Source organism: Glycine max, chromosome 8, assembly GCF_000004515.6.
Source record: "Glycine max cultivar Williams 82 chromosome 8, Glycine_max_v4.0, whole genome shotgun sequence".
Taxonomy (NCBI): domain Eukaryota; kingdom Viridiplantae; phylum Streptophyta; class Magnoliopsida; order Fabales; family Fabaceae; genus Glycine; species Glycine max.
The window spans coordinates 3,198,506-3,216,575 of NC_038244.2; the positions used below are offsets into that span (position 1 = coordinate 3,198,506).

At 28.5% G+C, this 18,070-nt stretch overlaps 2 protein-coding genes across 3 annotated transcripts; both read right to left on the bottom strand.

The window, feature by feature from the left end:
• Positions 1-4,005: 4,005 nt before the first annotated feature.
• Positions 4,006-9,236, bottom strand: ALMT12 (aluminum-activated malate transporter family protein). Of its 2 annotated transcripts, none has more exons than XM_006584791.3 (6): positions 8,660-9,236; positions 8,171-8,304; positions 7,802-7,964; positions 6,103-6,239; positions 5,864-6,010; positions 4,006-5,061 (listed from the first exon to the last, which is right to left on the bottom strand). In XM_006584791.3, exons 1-6 carry the CDS (start codon positions 9,015-9,017, stop codon positions 4,381-4,383), a joined length of 1,620 nt encoding a protein of 539 aa, XP_006584854.1. In that variant the 5' UTR covers positions 9,018-9,236; the 3' UTR covers positions 4,006-4,380. The 2 variants fall into 2 exon arrangements, with proteins under 2 accessions (XP_006584854.1, XP_003532498.1); XM_003532450.4 differs by having other exon boundaries at positions 7,802-8,071; positions 8,167-8,304.
• Positions 9,237-14,538: 5,302 nt separating this feature from the next.
• Positions 14,539-15,660, bottom strand: LOC100785888 (uncharacterized). Its single transcript, XM_003530620.5, has one exon. It carries the CDS (start codon positions 15,378-15,380, stop codon positions 14,766-14,768), a length of 615 nt encoding a protein of 204 aa, XP_003530668.1. The 5' UTR covers positions 15,381-15,660; the 3' UTR covers positions 14,539-14,765.
• Positions 15,661-18,070: the final 2,410 nt, after the last annotated feature.

Sequence of the window (18,070 nt, forward strand, 5' to 3'; positions counted from 1 at the left end):
TTACTATTAAATAAAAAATAAACATGTAATTTCCTGAAGAAAAAAATCTTATTTATAAAACTTAATTAATTAATTCATCAATATTAAATAAAATGATTAATTTAACTAATAATAATAATAATATTTTAAGTTTATAATTTTTTCCAAAATTAATATTGTCATTAATACTTATCTCTATTTTGTTTATTAATATATTTTTTCTCTTCTTTTAATTAAGGATAATTCTAGTAAAAAATAATTAATATTAGAAATATAGATTAAGTCTTATAAAAAATAAACATCATTTCAAATTTTTGTCTAATAAGTAAGAATAGAAGAAGTATTTATTTGTGTATGAAAACTTTCATACTAATAATTATATTTTTTTTCTCGATTATAAGAAAAAAAATATATTTCTTATTTATTAAGAAAAATAATAAAATTTATTAAATTGTGTGATTTCTAATTAAATAAATAAATATTTTTCCTAAATTGTTATTCAATGGAAAAAAAATCTATGATTTTATTATATAAAAGATATTTTTAAAAAACCTCATTTTTTAATACATATATAATTAAGATTTAGCTATATTTAAAACTAAAAATAAAAGATTTTTTTGTTAAGACGAGAGGAAGCAAGTGGTATAGCCAAAATGAAATAATAGAGAGAACTTTTTGGACTAATCACAATAATAATTTTATTGAATCATATAAAGTACTTAATTATAAGACAAACTCAATCTCATTTACAGACATAACAAACTCTCCTGGTGCTGATGAAGACTCGTGGTTAACAGAAGCAGAATCATACGATCCTTCAAGCTTCATAATATTGGTATTCTCCGCCATCTTCCTGCGTCCAAAACAGAGCAAAGATGGCCCGCCAGGCCCACCGGGCTTCCCGGTGATCGGAAACCTGCAAGCCTTGGCCCAGCAATACGGTCCCGTCATGTCCCTCCGCCTCGGACAGGTCCCACACGGGTAGTCTCCTCTTCAGAAAGAAGAAGGCGAGGTGATTGACCTTAGCGAGATGCTGCTCATCTTTGTGGAGGAAATTGTGTACAAGATGGTGTTGGGGTGTAGCAACTAGCAAGCATGACGAGTTTGATTTGAAGGGGTTGATTCAGAGTCGGATTAACCTTACTGGCTTCGACCTTTCGATCTTCAGGTAGATAATTAAATAACTCAACCACCTACACTTGCGTTGCAATCTTTTCAAACCAGTAAGTATATGATCATGATGACACAGTAGTAACTAGTAAGACAAATACCTTATGCAGTAAGTATATGATTACAAAATTGTCCCTTTGGAAAACATTACTCACTTTAATCTTCTTTTTCCCCACCAAAAAACTGTGGAAAAGGAAGCAGAAAAAGATTAAAATCAATGAATTTTTTTCTGGTTTGGAACTAAAGTGATGACCAGACTTTACTTATTTAATGGATAAATAATCAAATTCATATGTATGATAAGGTGGTGATAAATTAATATTTAAAAGATAAAAAATATAAATTTAATTTTTAAATATATAAAAAATATGATAAATTAATACTATTGTTAAATTTGTGAGATCTTATTGTTAATGAATTATAATACTGAAGCACCAATTTGATAATAACTTAAATTTTCTTACTAAGTTGCAAAATTTAACTAGGAAAATACACGTTTTTTTCTTCTGTTATTCATTTGTTGCAAAGTTTTTTTCACGTGCTTGGTTTGCTTTTTTTGTTTTTAAAAGGCTTCTTTCACATGCTTGGTAATCCCCTCAACTGGATAGAGATTAGATGCAGGACTTGAGCGAGTTGCTCTTCGCAAGGGAGCCGCTTCTGCTGATTTTTTAGCATGAAAATTCATTGTTATTTTCAATCTCTAGTAAGTAAATAAGTAATTTAACTTGTTATTAAGGCACTTGTAATAATATATTATTGTTGCACAAAATATATATGTTTGATCTCTAATTTCTTTTTTCATGTCAATGTGATATTTTTAAATTAAAGTATCTCATGTGTTAAGACTAATTATGTTTTTTATATAGGGATTATACTGATCATTTGTTTGACATAGTATTCTTATGATTGTTATCCTTAATTTCATTATTTACATAATTTACTAATCCTCGTATCAATTTTTGCATTCATTATTCTTCTCGTATATGTTTATTATTATACTCTATTTAAACATTTCATTAAATTTATCATAAAATAATTATAATAATTAAAAAATTTAGTATATAATTTTAAATTTATTGTTCAAATCCAAAAATAAGAATGAGAGATATTTTTACAAGAAAAATTAATATAAAAAGACATAAAGATAAAATCAATATAGCTATTAAAAGATTAAAAAATATATATTAATTTTACTTTTTTTTATCCAAAACTCATTTATTTTTTTCACTAACCTTGTAATTTTAAAATATTTTTAAAAATTCACATAATCATTTTAAATCTTATAAATTTATAAAATCTTTTCAAATCTTTTATATTCTTTTGATATAAATCTATTAAAAATTAAATTATCATAAAAATTTGAAAAAAAATCTGATAAATTATAATATTTTTATATAATCTTTCAAATCCACAAATTTTTTGTTAAAATAGTTTTTTAAAATCTTAATCCTATATACCTCCTAAGTTAAATTTAAATTTTCTAAAGTTTTGCATCTAGTAGAAGTTTAAATCATCACAAATATTATCAATTATGTATTCCCTCAATTATTAACAAGACGTTATTGTTGACTAATTTATGCTTATTTAAAAATGATTAAATTTAAGTATTAGTATTAAATTTTTGTATAATTGTAATACTTTTAAAAAATTTCCTTAATAATATTAAAATTTTATTCATTTTTTCAATCTTCATATTAAAAAAATCAATAACATTTAATTATGTATTAAAATAAATAAGAATATTTAAATAAAAATGATTAATTCACAACATAATTGGCATGAAATCTTATAAAAATAGAGGAAGTACTTAACAGGGATTTTAAATCCTCGTAAAACCAACCCTGCTAAATACTGACTTTTTAGCCAATCGCCTTCTTTGGCATACTTCCGCATTGCTTTGCGAAAAATAAAATTAACAGGGTGGGTAACGTACCTTTTTATTTCTTTGCCACTTCACTTCTTACCAACCAAACGATATACAAATCCTAATATCACTTCATTTCTTTTTTTTTTTCTTATATCTCTTTTCTTTTCTGCTTATCCAAACATGTGAAGAGCATACATGTGGTTGTGTATAATGGTAGCTCTATTGAGTAGATATAAACTAACCTAATCAAAGTGTTGTCTTGAATGGTAACAAGTAATAAATAATATATTTAAATATTTTAGGTGATGTGATATAATAGAAAAATATTCAATTTAAATTATTTTGATATTATCAATTGTTTTAAAAAGATAATGATTAAAAAATATAATTGAAAAAGAAAAATATATGTATATGTCTTCTTAGATTCCATGATAAAATAACAAAGTATATGGATTACAAATATGATATTTACAAATTCACATAATTGAAGTAATAGTATAAGACTTCATGCATTTATGTATGAAACAATAATTTATTTAATAATAAATTTTGTATTTAATATTTTTTGTGTGTAAATTTTTATTGGATCAAAAGTAATCACATATTACAAGCGAACTTAATATTTAACCCAGTAAATTAAAATTAGGAGACACTTATGATCTCTAATCCAAGACAAAAAAAAACATAATGTTTACATCATCATTTAACATTATAACTTGACAAGATAGACTAAAACAAAAAAAAAGGACTAAAATTATGAAATAAAAATAAAACAACCTATCTTTAGAGATCAAAAATTTATTATTTAAGTCTTATTTATATGTTCAAATATATATTTATTCTTGTAAATGTTTTAATTTTTTTTATCCCTATAAATAATTTTGTTTAATATGGACTCATAATTTATGATAAAATAATTTTGCTTCCTACTATTAACTTCATTGTATAAAGTGATGATACCTAATTCGAGAAAAGGGGGGAGCATGATCTTAGTATCATCTGGAAATTCAAATAACTTGTTGGCAATTGATTACAATAAACACTGGATAGGTCACCTCTTAACTTGAGAGCGTCCTAGTGTTTTTTTTTTATAAGTATCACCTCCTGTCGTTCCAACTCCCAAGCAAGCTAGATAGCCTGAACAAGGACAATCTCATGCACCATCATACCTTGAACTTTTGTAGGTCGCATTACAACCAATCCACATTCCACAAATTGATGGAAATGAAGTCAGCAACTTTCCAAAGTAATTATTTAGAATCAGCAATGCAGATTCTCATTTAGTAGCTCCGACTCTGCAAGATGGTGAAGTCCATGTTTCAATCCTTAATTTCAAGTTGACGTAAGGAAGAAGACCACATATTTCAGTCCTTGAATTTGGAGCAGTTAAACAACCAATGAGATGCTACTGGTGCTTGTTGCTCAAGGGGGTCAACAAAGCTTGCTACTTCACTTAATTCCTCGAATGAATCCACCAGGTTTTGAAGCCTTGCTACAAATTCAATTAGAAGCGATGTAAATGTTGTTACAGATAGAGAACTAGCACTTTCGAAAGTTTTTGATTCGGCCTCGGCATTTGATTTATGGTAATAAATATGAGAAGGCCGAGAAATCTTTTTCCTGAACATGTTTTCAGAGGCATCGGTTGCAGGCACATCAGGGCTATTGCCTAGAGTTAAATTTCCTTCCCAGGTATTTGGAGCTTCAACTGTTCTGAGATCAAGAACTGCTTCACTGAGAGACTTGTACTCGAGAAATTTTCTTTCTTCGTCCATGTTAAAGAGGCCTTGTTGTTGAGAATCACTCTCCTCTTCTCTTGAGTGGTTTCCAATTTCCCAGCTCTCTGAATTGACAAGAAGGTAAGACTTTTTATCAATCTTCTGTTGCAATTCCTCTGCTGCCTCGTGCACTTCATACAGCAAGTCTCCACGACCTAGTTTCTCCATCTTTTTAACTTTGTTTCCAAGTTCACGCAACACTTTTGCTCCTTCAGAACCTACCCTCTGAAGCTCACTGCGGAAAACTAGTCTCTTCTCAGCTGGGGCCTATGTATCACCAAAAAGCAACTTCAGTACACACGTATAAATAATAGTAACTCAGGAAAACAGGCAAGAAAAAGTAGACAACAAACAATTTTGAAAATGAGAAATAGAAAGTCTTCTCTTTGTAACCTACAAAAATATCTATCTAACAATTGGAAACCTTCTCTATCTGGAGGTAAAACTAAAAACAAAATAATAAAGAGCTTTGTCAGATATCCTGAATGCATGATGAAAATTGAAAAGATCTACCTTCTCAACTACTTTTTTTTTTCTGTCTACAACACTAGAAAACCTTATTTAACAGACTGAACGAACTAATGTAATCATGGTAATAGATTAATACTATTTATCAAGTAATTATTATCGTTTACTATTTTTCAAAACTATTATTAATAGGTGAAATTATTTTTGGGAGGCCTAATTAACTATTGTCCTCATCCCAGAGCAGACCCTAAATTTGGTCACTAAACTTGGGAGGAACTCCATGTCAATTTCAAAGTTATAATGGCAGTAGAAATTCGGAAAGTCATTGAAAATGACTGTACATACATGTAGGAATTTAATAGAAAATGACTGTACATACATATAGGAATTTAATAGAAAATGAGTGTCAGAGACTAAAAATGTTAAAATGTATTTTAACCAAAATTGTAAAATGACATCTTCCCACTTAATACAGGCCACATCCTAATAAAAGAAAAGAAAAATGACTTTAGTAACTATTCAATACTCGTCATAATGAAAAACAAAAATTTCAGATGTTTTCTACCAACAACCATTTCAGAAATGTTCAGACAAGAAGCACCTGTATTTCAGAAAGTATGCATCCATGCATAGCCATGACCATAAATGCACAATGCCTTAGAGCCCCACTTAATTTCACATAATTCTTCCATGGATATTTAAGCATTTTGTAATGACCATGTGGTGGTTCCCAGACAGCAAATCCCATCTTCAATCACAAGCATATGACTATGAGTCAAAAATGATGATAAACATATACATATTTAAGAGCAAGAGAAAACTATATATAGTAGACAGTACCAATGAATCTTCTTTACTTGTAGATTCAACAGCTGATCTGTAGCCATTGTAAATTGGGTCATCAGCAGCTTGGTAAGTAAGAATTTTAGATGGCACCTTCTTATATTCAACACAATGAAGGTAGTGATTGACAACACCTGAGGGGGAGAGAAAAGCTCAACAGAGTTATCGTGTTGTGGAATATATATGTCTAACATCATATCTATCATAAAGTATTGTTTTTTATTCCATTATCTCACATTTATTGTTTGATTAAATAGTTAATCTGATAATGTTCTTTATTAAAATTAGTAATAACTTAAACTATTCTTGATCATAGAATTATTGTGAATAAAAAATTATTAATTTGAATAAATTAACATATATAAACGATGGACTTATCATATTATCTATTACTATTTTAATTTCAATCCCCTAATGTCTTGGAACACTCGTTAGATGAACATTGAATATAATTAAATACTCATAGAATTAATGATTAATCAAGAAAAAATTTATATATATTTTTAACCAATTTTAGCTTCATGATAAAATTAAGACCTTAATTAGGATAATTGAATGAATGGAAAAATGAACTTCATATATCATACATCAATTAAATATTGCGTATTAACTTATTAGAGTTTAACAATAACAATATACTCTATAGTTAACTTAAAGTAGTAAATAATGAAAGTAAATATTACATTATTACTTTACTGGTTCTTGAAAGTAAAAAATATTATTATATTTTATTTGAATATTAAAGAATATTGTTAAACACTTATCTTGATTAGTAAATTAATTTTGATTAATTTATTATCAAATTAGTATTAAACCTATGAGATGACATGAAAACAAGTGTTTTAATCTCTACTTCAAAATTTATTTTATTATTTGATAATTAAATTAAAAAATTTAATTGAATCAAATAAATATTTTCTTAAAGTAAAATATTGTTATACTTTTTGCTAGTATAAAAAATATAAATAATATAAATAAAAAATAAATCAAAGTAAATTGAGATTGGCACGTACAGGGGTACCTCACGTTGGATGGGTGCAAGTTTTATAACTCTTTCCAAGAGATAATTGTTGGCAATAGAAAACAAAAAAAGTAGCCAATTGTTTTCAAATACTTTTGAACATAGGATAATGTGGAAAGTGTTGGAATTAGATGAAGATATAACCAAATCATTTTTTCTACTAGAGTAGTTTAATGGTTCCTATTTGATGGGAATAGTGATGCTTAATACACTGTATAAAAGCGCATTCTACTGGACACATTTTTTTTTTTTTTTTGCTGAATCTCTACTAGACACATTGAACACACACTAGTGTCACTCTTTTTTCTTATTTTATCTGCTCAACCCAAATATTCACAAAAGGGTTGTTTTGTTTTATTTTAGTTTAGTTTCACTCATGCATAGAGTTGATAATTAAAGTTGATCTCAATATGATTATGTATAGAATTTTAACATAATCAAAGAAAAATTTGATGCTTTAAAAACTTATATCCGGATTCATAATTTTTAAGTTTCCCTAATTTTAATTGTTGTAGTATGTTTTAAGCACAAAATAAATCCTTTTATAATGCTACATGTGTCCTGAACACTATAATTATTGTATACAACCTAGGAAACATGTTTGAGAAGCAACAAACTAAATGAAACTAACTAGAAGTGAAATGTGATGATGATGAAGAAAATCATGTAGAATACCTTCCAAAGATGTTGCAACACCCATGAAATTTTTGGTGACAAGATTATGCAGATCCTCACCAGCCCAGATAGGGTATATGCAGATATTGACTCCCAAAGATACAGCAGCACCAAGTGCAATGAGAACAAATCTATTTATAGCTATATCAACAAATTCCCCTGTCTGATACCCGGATACAGAGATGAAACAATACGTGATCAAGAACATGCGAAACCCGTATTCATAAGGCTTAAAAGTAGGGTATAGTTTTGTATAGGTGGCACAAAATCCTACCAATCACAACATTAGTCAGAACCAAGAAACACAAACGTGTGGATTTTTGATAAAACAAGATATGAAAAGGAAAGTGAGTGTGAAAGCGGACCTACAATGAAGGTACACATAATGATTATAAGTTCCTCCCATTTTCCACCCAATGTTGATAACTCTGCCATCCCCAGAGCAAGTCCTCCAGCCAACAAGGTCCCCATTCCACCGTTTACTCCTTTGCTCAGAGTTGCCCCTGATTGAATCAGTGCATTCTAATTTAATTCACCATGAATTCAAATGATAGACACATTAGATACAATGGAAAACATTGAAAAGGATTTGAAGCTTAGAACAGGATCAAATTCCCGACCATGAAAAAAAAATTCGTGACAGAATAAAAATGTAATTACAATGGCATAAATGAAAATGTCTGATTACAAAAACAGTTCAACATCACATTTCTAGCACGACCCTAAAGCTTAAAGAACGAAAAACACATACCTATTGAAATAAAGTGCTCCAACACGGAAAAATAAAATAAAATAATAACAAACAAATGAAAAGAAAAGTAATGTATTTTAGTTAGTACTATAGTTATAATTATATACCTATGTTGAATTCAAAGACTACGACAACAGTTAGAATGGCCCAGACGCAGTAGCTGCTCAAATCCGCGAAGGGTTCTTTGAGGAAAATCAAAAGAGAAAGAATGGTCAAAGCAAGGCCCAATTTTGCAGAGAAGATAATCTTCCTTGGATCAGAACGACCCATTTCCAATGCCTTCTCAGCGACGCGCTTAAACGTGTTCCACCACGATTGCTCTTCCTCTTGTTGCATCATGCCAATTCCTATTCCTATCTCTGAATAACTACTACTACTCTTCGCCGCCGAGAGAAGCTTCTCCTTCTCCTTCTTCTCCGCCAAACCGTGACGGAACGACCCTGTTTTCGCCAATTTCGGAGCCATTTTCCTTTTCTCCTAACCAAACAAAACGCTTTGAATGGAAATTAAGATTCTTGATATGATGCTATTATTTCGGTTTAAGAGTTCGCAGTTGGCATGTGTTCAGTAGACAAACGATGTAGTGCGTTAATTCCATCCGCATAAAATGCTTTTGTCATAGAATTATTATATTATCGTGTCCTGTTTCTTTTGAAAATTTAATTTCTATTGCACCAAATTATTGAAAATTTTAAGCGAATCTAGTATAGTAGTATGAATAATTCTTAATCCTTTTATCATTTCTTTCTATAAATTCTCCTATTACATTTTATGATTAATTTTAAATATATTTTATAATTTTAACACAATAAATACTTTTACTTTTTAATTAATACTCGCCATAAAAATAATAAAAGAATATAGTAGGAGATTTAGCATTACTCTATTACTAGTATTTACGTTTTCATTTGTATGCGTTGGGAGCAAAAACGGATAAGGATACGAGTTGGAAGACTGATATGATATGACATCATGGTGACAAAATAGAGACCAGAATCGGATGTTTTGCTTGACACGACATAGGATGAACAACAATTGCATTTTATCTGGAAAATGAGCTACTATTTTTTTTCTTTTTTTTCCCCATAAGAGGATAACTATTGAGTTAAGGGATTGGATATTTATATTCATTTAGGTTAAATTTTTTTATGGTACAGGCTTTTAAATTTAAAGACTTTACAGAATGTTATATTTTTATTTTCTTATAAAAGTTTTGAATACTTATATTGTAAATCAAATGAATTTTTTTAAGATCTTACCAGTTTCATTTTAAATAACTTGAATTACTTATCATATAGTTGTATATCATATTTTATATAATTTACTTTATTTGTAATACATTAAAATAAGACTTAAATAAATTTTTGGTTTCAATCAAATAAGGAGACATTTAGTCCTTTTAAAATATTTTTATTTTGATTTTAGTCTTTGACTACATTTGACCGAACATTTTAGATGATTTTTAATTTTTTTATTAGTTAAAAAATTTGTTTGATTATTTCACAAATAAATTTTTTTAGTAATTTTTAACGTTTTTTAAAATGTTAATTTTAATTTTTTATATTTTCTTCTAATTTTATCTTCAAAATATTTATTTGTTTTTCTTGTAATATTTTTTAAATAAATCATTATTTTATTTTATTTTATTATTTTATACTTTTTAACTATTTGAATAGTTAGTTTTACAACAACACTTATAATTTATATCTTAAATAATTATAAAGCAATGTTAGTCACTCATTGACTTTCCGCATGTCAAAAGGTCATAATTATCACATATAGTATTTTTTTATTAAATGATTTTTTAAATCTTTATCTCTTAGTAAAAATTGATGGCATCAAATTAATGAAAAATTTAAAAACATAATTTACCAAAATAAAATTGCATATGATAATCTTATGTGAAAAATGTTGGTGATTGGGACTGTATATGAGTAAGAGTTAATCAATAAAACATTTAAGCATTTTTTGTCATAAAAGTTAATAATTCAACTTATAAAATTTTCACTCTTCTCAAATACCTTGTATTTGATAATCCAAAGGATTTATATACTGGTGTGAAATCTCATTATATTTGTACGAGCAAATTTATTTAGTAGAAAATTTTGTGTTTGATTGTCACGATATACAAAAATTTCTTTAATCAATGACAGTCACGCATTTGTGAAATTAATTTTTATTTTGGAATAAAAAAATCTCACATATTTCATCATAAAAAAATACCGAATATTTAAGACGTTTCTATTTTGCAACACAGTGCCAGATTTTAGCATAAATTTAAAGGACCAAATTTGACCAAAATCAGGCCAGCCCGCAATGGGTTTGCTTAGCCCATTTTGCTGCCACTACATGCAACACCGCTCTAGATTACTTACACACTTGAGCTAGCTAAGACTACTACACATACAAGATGATGGTGGACTGAGGAAACATTTTCTAACATTTTTTTTTATTTTAAATTAAAACACTTGTTTTTTTAGAAACAATTTGATTTCGCTAAAAAAATAAACATTTTGATTTTTTTTTGAGTAATTAAACACGGCTTAAACCGTAGTAGCTTTGCATCGTCATCACCGACGATACCAACTCCAATGAGTTGTCGTGACCTCCACATACAATACAATACAACGTATGCAATTTGCCTTAAATTCCTAACTTTCCGAGGCATGCAAGTGAGATGCAACTTACTTATCTTCTTTATTTTGTTATATATATATATATATAACTTTTTCAATTATTATATCATTTTTATAATCTGATATAAAATGTGATTTATATTGATCTAATGATAAATTATATTTACATATTATTATAATTGTTTATGTTAAATTTTATCAAAATTAAATAATAAAAAGAAGATAATCAAATAATTTATATTTTAATATATTTTTAAAATTTTATATTATATTAATTTTAATTTATATAAATAAAATGATAAATGATTTTAAATTATTATGAAATTTTACATATATAAAATATAAACTTTCAATTTAACCCTGAGTTTTAAGAAAATTATTGAATTTTGAAAGTTATAGTGCTATATATATATATTCTTAAAGTAAAAGAAAAACGAGATAGGAATCGAAAAACGGCCAGATAATCTAAATTATAAGTGCACCCACTCCAACATTATATTAAAGAACTCCATCCCCACAACATACAGGTATTGAATAGAAAACCCAAAAAACTGATTTCTCATGCTTTAACTCAATTTAATAAAGAAAAATGATAAAAACTATTGTTGACACTTCCTGTTCGTGTTTGTGTACGTAATTCAACTATTGACAAATGACAATTGAACCTTAAGTCTAAAGCCTATAAGCTAAAGATTCTCATAATTTCTCTTCCATGGGTTTGGTTTTACCCCTCATGATTTTTGTACTTATATTTTCCTCCCTTTTGGTATAATATTTCTCGGTTTATTGCTTAGAATCTTGGGCGTTACGGGTGTCAACTTAGTTGAGATTATTAGGATTTAAGGGAGGCTAGCAAACCTTGGTTTAAAAAAAGAAAAAAGAGTCAAAAGATTAAAACTTAATAAAATCCCAAACATATGTACAACTAACATAATACTTTTGTCACTTGATTTACCGTAATTAACACCTTAATTACAACCGCAATATCACGGTTATAGATACTTTCAGAACTACATCGCAATTGCAATAAGCTGCATGTGTATGTAATGTAATCGCAAGTAACTTGACCAACAACAATTTATGAGGCGATGAGGCTATTTCTGTGTCTTTTTATCTTGCCATATGTGTTCCAATTTCGTTATGGGTGGTCACTGTTGGTTTTTGGTCCTTTTTCTCATAATTGTTCGCGCTTAATTGAGTGTTTTTGTGTATCCATTATCTCAATCTGCAGTTATATCTTAATTGCGACATCCTGTGGGTATTAACTTGCCACGCACAGCATTTATTTAGAGGCTTGCATGGAATGGATGATCAATTTAGTCAAACCTAGTCATTCTTGACAACCATTTATTTAGAGTACTCTCTTTACTATTATGTAACAAGTAACAACCATTGTAGTCAATATTATTACTACCAAAGATATGTTAATCAATAACTGTAAAACCTTACAGAAAAAGAAGGGGAAAAAAAAAGATGGCTGGAGGAGGCTGGTACAGAAACGGAATTGTTTCAGAACCAATACAGTATGAACGGTAAAGGAAAAGTGGATTTTGTTAAAGCAAAAAGGTAACTTTGAGAACCAAAAAAAGTTTAAAGTCAGCTGGATAACAATACAAGGATTATCCTTTTATTTGAAGAATTGGATTCTACTTGAAATAAGATAAGCTGGGCTCCCAGTAAAGTAAACTTGGCTTCTTATTCCACTTTATGTATATGCCACGTACAAAGAGAATACTTTGTTTTTGGAAAAAGCATTACACATGTGACATGTCACATTCTTACTTGAATCTTCTCATGTATAAATCTCTTCCATCCAAACCATATATGTCTTCCTTTTTTTATCTTCCCATAATTACTCGGCTCTTTGATCGTGCATTAGTATTTATGTCTTTATTTTTGTGGTCCATTCTCCATTGAGACATCCAACCGCATTAGTTGTTTTTCTTTTCATAGCATGAAAATGATTTATCTTTTTTTGGGAATGGGGAATCCGAAAGCAAAACTATTCCTCTTTCTCCAAAGTCATCCCAGAGACTGAAGTATGTAAAACTCTAGCTTAACAGCAGAAAATTATAATAACAAAATCGACATAGTCCAACTAATGGCAGACATCCAGGCCCATTAGTGGGATGGGTCAGCCCATTCTTTAGCAATATTTGTGACACATAAAATGAAAAATAAAATAAATAATAATGTATACACTGACTGTCATCTTAACGATTGTAATATTTTTTTTTTATTGATTAACAGTATAAAAAAATTTACACTCAGGCTACATTCAAATTAAACTCGAAAACACAACAGTTCTTCTTGAACTTAGCCTCACATTTTACAGTTTTTTAAAAATAGGTTAAACACATAGTTTAGTTCCTATGTGTTGTGGATTCTTAATTTGGTTTCTATATGTAAAAATTTGTTATATTACGTATAAACATTATCGATTTGATCTTTCACTTTAAGACATTGTTTTCATGCTATTATTTTCATTCCCATACAAGGGAGTTCTTAATTTAATCCTCATATTTAACATATTTTTAATTTGATTTTTATAAGAACTAAGAATGTGCTAAATGTATAACTAAATTAAAAATATGCTACTTGTATAGAGGTCTAAGAATGTATTACACATATAACGATCAAATTAAGAATGAATAAAGGGCGTCATAATAGCATGGATTAAATAGATAATGTTTTCATATATAAAGACACGTTTAATCAATTTTGATATATGAGGACCAAATTGTGCATAATACATTTAACCTTTAAAATATAAGTAACAATAAAAATATGGTTAAGTGACAATACTCACTGTATATATTCTGTGTGTATTTCAATTTAAATTGAAAAAATTGATTCAAAATAGAAAATTAATTTTAAATATATTTTCACAGAGGTGATTTTATTTTACGTTAGAATTTTTTTATAATTGATTTTAGTCTTAGAAATTATATAAATTGCTTTAATTCATAATAAATTAAATTAAGTTAAATTTAAGTTTTGATACTGAATTTTATTTTTAACTTAATTTTAAACATAAATAAAATGAGTTCAAAGTCAATTTAAACTAAAATTAATTTTACAAAATCAGTTTTATGAACACTCTACTTCCTCTCTATTTACTCTGTTTCTTAAATCCATAAAAAATTACCCAAATATAAAAAAATAATTTCACGGTACTACCTCGTTTTTCTCACCGTTCGTTTGCGTTTCCTGCGTTTGGCTTAAAACATACTAGTATTTCAACAAATTTATGAAAGAAACTGACACGGATGTAATTATTCCAATCCAAACAAACGAAAGAGAAACACAAACAAGAATGAAAACCTGGGTTCAAATAGATCATACTCCAGTTTTACCAAGGATTTTAATTTTAACGATTCCCAGATTCACATTTAAACAACATTTTTGCTAAAGAGGTTAAAGAACATGTTTTCAGTCAAGGCCAACCGAAACAACAAATTTTCAGAATCTTAGAATAACTTCACATCTAACCCACCTACGTTATCTGTGGCTCTTTATACACCTTCATTAGCCAAAACGTTAATTAATTAATTAATTAATTAATCTTCCCAACCAACTACAAAGCCTGCAACGACTCCGACCGCCACAAAATATCGGCACCGGGTTCCGCATAGTCAAACAACCCATCTATCGTCACATAACCACCACCGTTATCTCCCACATCATACCCCACAAACCCAAAACCTTCGTAGCTACGAATATCATCTTCAAACCCCAAAAACCCAGTCAGATCCATTCCTTCTGGTCCAACACGATCCGAATCAACTGTTTCGGGTTTCAACACATCCTCGCTTGGCGCCACCGTCGGCGGCAACCCTAGCTCGTCGTCGGATGCTTCCAATAAGTACCCTAGGTTCGGCTTAAACACATCTGCCTCGGATGCTAGGTTCGGGTTCGGAACCGGAGAAAGTATTTCTTCTTCGAAACTCTTAATAACAGAGTCAAGCACGGTGGGTTCACGCTCCGCCACATTCTCCGCGTCATTCAGCATGTTGAGAAGAACCGGGTCGAGCCGGGCGAGTTCAAACTCGTCCGAGTCAACTCGGAGAGACTCGAACGAGTTAGACTCGGCTCGGGGATGCTTTAACGAGTCGGGCGAGTTGAGGGCCGAGTCCGACTCGTCGCGAACTCGCTTTCGCTTATCGGTTTGGCCGAATTTGGATTCCTCCATTTTTTATTTTTTATTTTTTTGGGAAAGGGTTTTGTGTTGTGTTGTGCTGTGCTGAAAGGAGTGTAGAGAGAGAAAACGAGAAATAAAGAGTGGAGGGAGAAATAAAGGGTGGAGGGTATATATAGTGGTGTAGATAGGCCTTTAATTTAATTCATTAACGGCAGCAGATAGAAAAAGGCGGGTGCGTAGCAGAAAAAGCCGCATTCTACTCTATTTTTCCTTTTTTTCATTTATTTTCCCCCAATCTATCTGCATAAATAAATAAATACAATTAAAAAAGTTTGTTAATTAGGCGTTGGTCATTATTGCGGGTCCAAGGGGAGGATATTTTTTTGTTTCATTTATGGCCGTTTAACTATATTTGAATTGAGTGTGAAATCCGTGGGTGCGGGCCCACCGACATCGGGAGAATCATGTGGTTATCTTTTGGAATTTGGAGTGGTCACTGGTCTTGGGCTACCCCACCGGTGGAGGAGCGCTGTTGTTGGATTCTGGATATTCCATTTTTTTTAGAAAAATTAGACCAAGGATTCTTTTTTAATTTTTGACATTTTCTTGTTGATTTTTCAACAGAGCAAGAAAACAAGTTTCTAAGCCTTCAAACTTACGTTGTTGCTGTTGATTTTGTTGCCGCCAATTGTCTGGCGTTCCTCTTGAGTCTCGTCATGTTGGCGTTTTATCCCTTTTGATTTTCTCTGCTTTGACTAATATTTTCTAAACTCTTTCTTCTCATTCTCATCTTCTCCTAAACCCCAAACCGGACCCAGATACATTTCACGAAAAGAATAATATGAAGTTTATCTATTTTTAAAAAAAGAAGCAGTTGAAGAATAACAAACAGAACAATATTTTTTACGCAATTTTTTTTTATTCTTTTAACAAGTGTTAATACTTTAGTCAATAGAGTGATATAGATAGTGCAAATGGTTTTTTCCATGCAATTACCAAGAATCAGTCTACAGTAACAAATATAAAACAATGTATTCATAATGTTTACTATCTTTGTTCTCTTTATAAGAAAAAAATACAATTTTTTAGTTATTTTTTATAAATAAATTTTGATTACTTTACTTTATTTAATGAGATTATATTTAAAATATTTTTCGTTTAATAAGAAAATTATGTTTAATATCAATTTTTAATAAATGATAATTTTAAAAAATATATTTTTAATTAAAAATGATATAATAATAAAATTAATTATTTTTCTTAATAAATATAAAATCGCTTTATTTTTTATACGAAGTACTAGAGAACAGAGAGTACCTCTCTTTATTTTCTTTTCAAATCGTATTAAATAAACAAATAACCTATGTATATTGATTGTATAAAATAATAATTGGTAAAAAAATATAAAATAATTGTGTAGTATCATCAAAATAATTGTTTTTTTACTGCAACTAAATAACTACTTTAAATATTTAATTATTAGTTTACTGTGTAAAATTCTTATATTATTTATCTTATTTTTATTTGCTATCTCCTCTTTCTTTCGTATAACCTTATTTCTTTTTTGTGTGTGTTTTCTCTCTCCTTTTTCTCTTTCTTAGCCGCTTTCATTTTTTGTAATATGCCTCTACCTTTCATTTTTTTCCTTTCTCGTTTAGGTAAAAAAAAAACTTAAATTTAATGCATACGTACATGAATATTTATAACTTTCCAATTGAAAATGCCATCTTCACCATGCAAACGGACACATGGTCCATGATGATAGTTTCGAGAGAGATATAGGATGGTTTAGATAATTAAGGTGGAAAGAAAAAGGAAAAAAAATCGTTAATAAAAATTAATAATACTAATAATTAATATTTTTATAAAAAAAATGATGATGCTAATAATAACATTAGTTATTTTAAACAATTATATAAATTTTCATTTATTATTTTTCCTTTATTTATGAAGATGTGTCAAATGTAAACACTCAAGATCATTAGAGAAAATAAAAATAAAACATATATTTTAATTAAATTAGAGTTTAAGAAATATAAAACTTACATAGAATCCACACTATTTTTTTTTCTATTTTAATTTATTACCCCTCTATTTTTCATACCAAACAAAGCATAAATAGATAAACTTAACATCTATATCTTTTTATAAGTGGAGACATAAGATTTGTTTGGTGGTTGGGAAGGGAGACTTAAGGTGAAGGGATAAAAGGAGAGAAAAATTATATTTAATAAAGCTAACAAGGTTTAATTGTATTTTTATTTTTTTCTAATAAATTTTACCAATAATAAATTAATTTGATGTATTTTATTTTAAATTTTTTAAAAATTGTAAATTTTACTCTCCTCCAATTTATTCCTAACATAATTATATTTTTTTACAAAATTTGCACCTATTTTTTATGTGATTTTTACATTAAATTGTTTATTTTTTTAAAAAATATCCTTAATTTTTGTGGTTATTAATGAATAAATAATAAGAGATAAAATTTATAATTTTTAAAAATTTAAAAGTAAAATACACAAAATTAATTGACAGTAAATAAAATTTACAAAAAAATGAATAATTAAAAAATAAAAATATAATTAAGTCAACTAACAAATTAACATTTCCAAATGCAATAAAATACTCTACACTCTATCTCGTGAAGAAAATAATGAATAAAAAAATGGAAAATATTTCTATAAGTTCTTTTATTTTATATTTTTAGAAATATATGTTGTTTTATTATTTTCATGAAG

Excerpts from the sequence above, each read along its gene's own strand:
- ALMT12 (XM_003532450.4), bottom strand. The coding sequence starts at position 9,017 with ATGGCTCCGAAATTGGCGAAAACAGGGTCGTTCCGTCACGGTTTGGCG. Across the intron at positions 8,072-8,166 it reads TATGTGTACCTTCATTGTAG|GATTTTGTGCCACCTATACA; the intron begins GTCCGCTTTCAC and ends TGTGATTGGTAG. Across the intron at positions 6,240-7,801 it reads TGTTGCAACATCTTTGGAAG|GTGTTGTCAATCACTACCTT; the intron begins GTATTCTACATG and ends TCTCCCCCTCAG.
- LOC100785888 (XM_003530620.5), bottom strand. The coding sequence starts at position 15,380 with ATGGAGGAATCCAAATTCGGCCAAACCGATAAGCGAAAGCGAGTTCGC.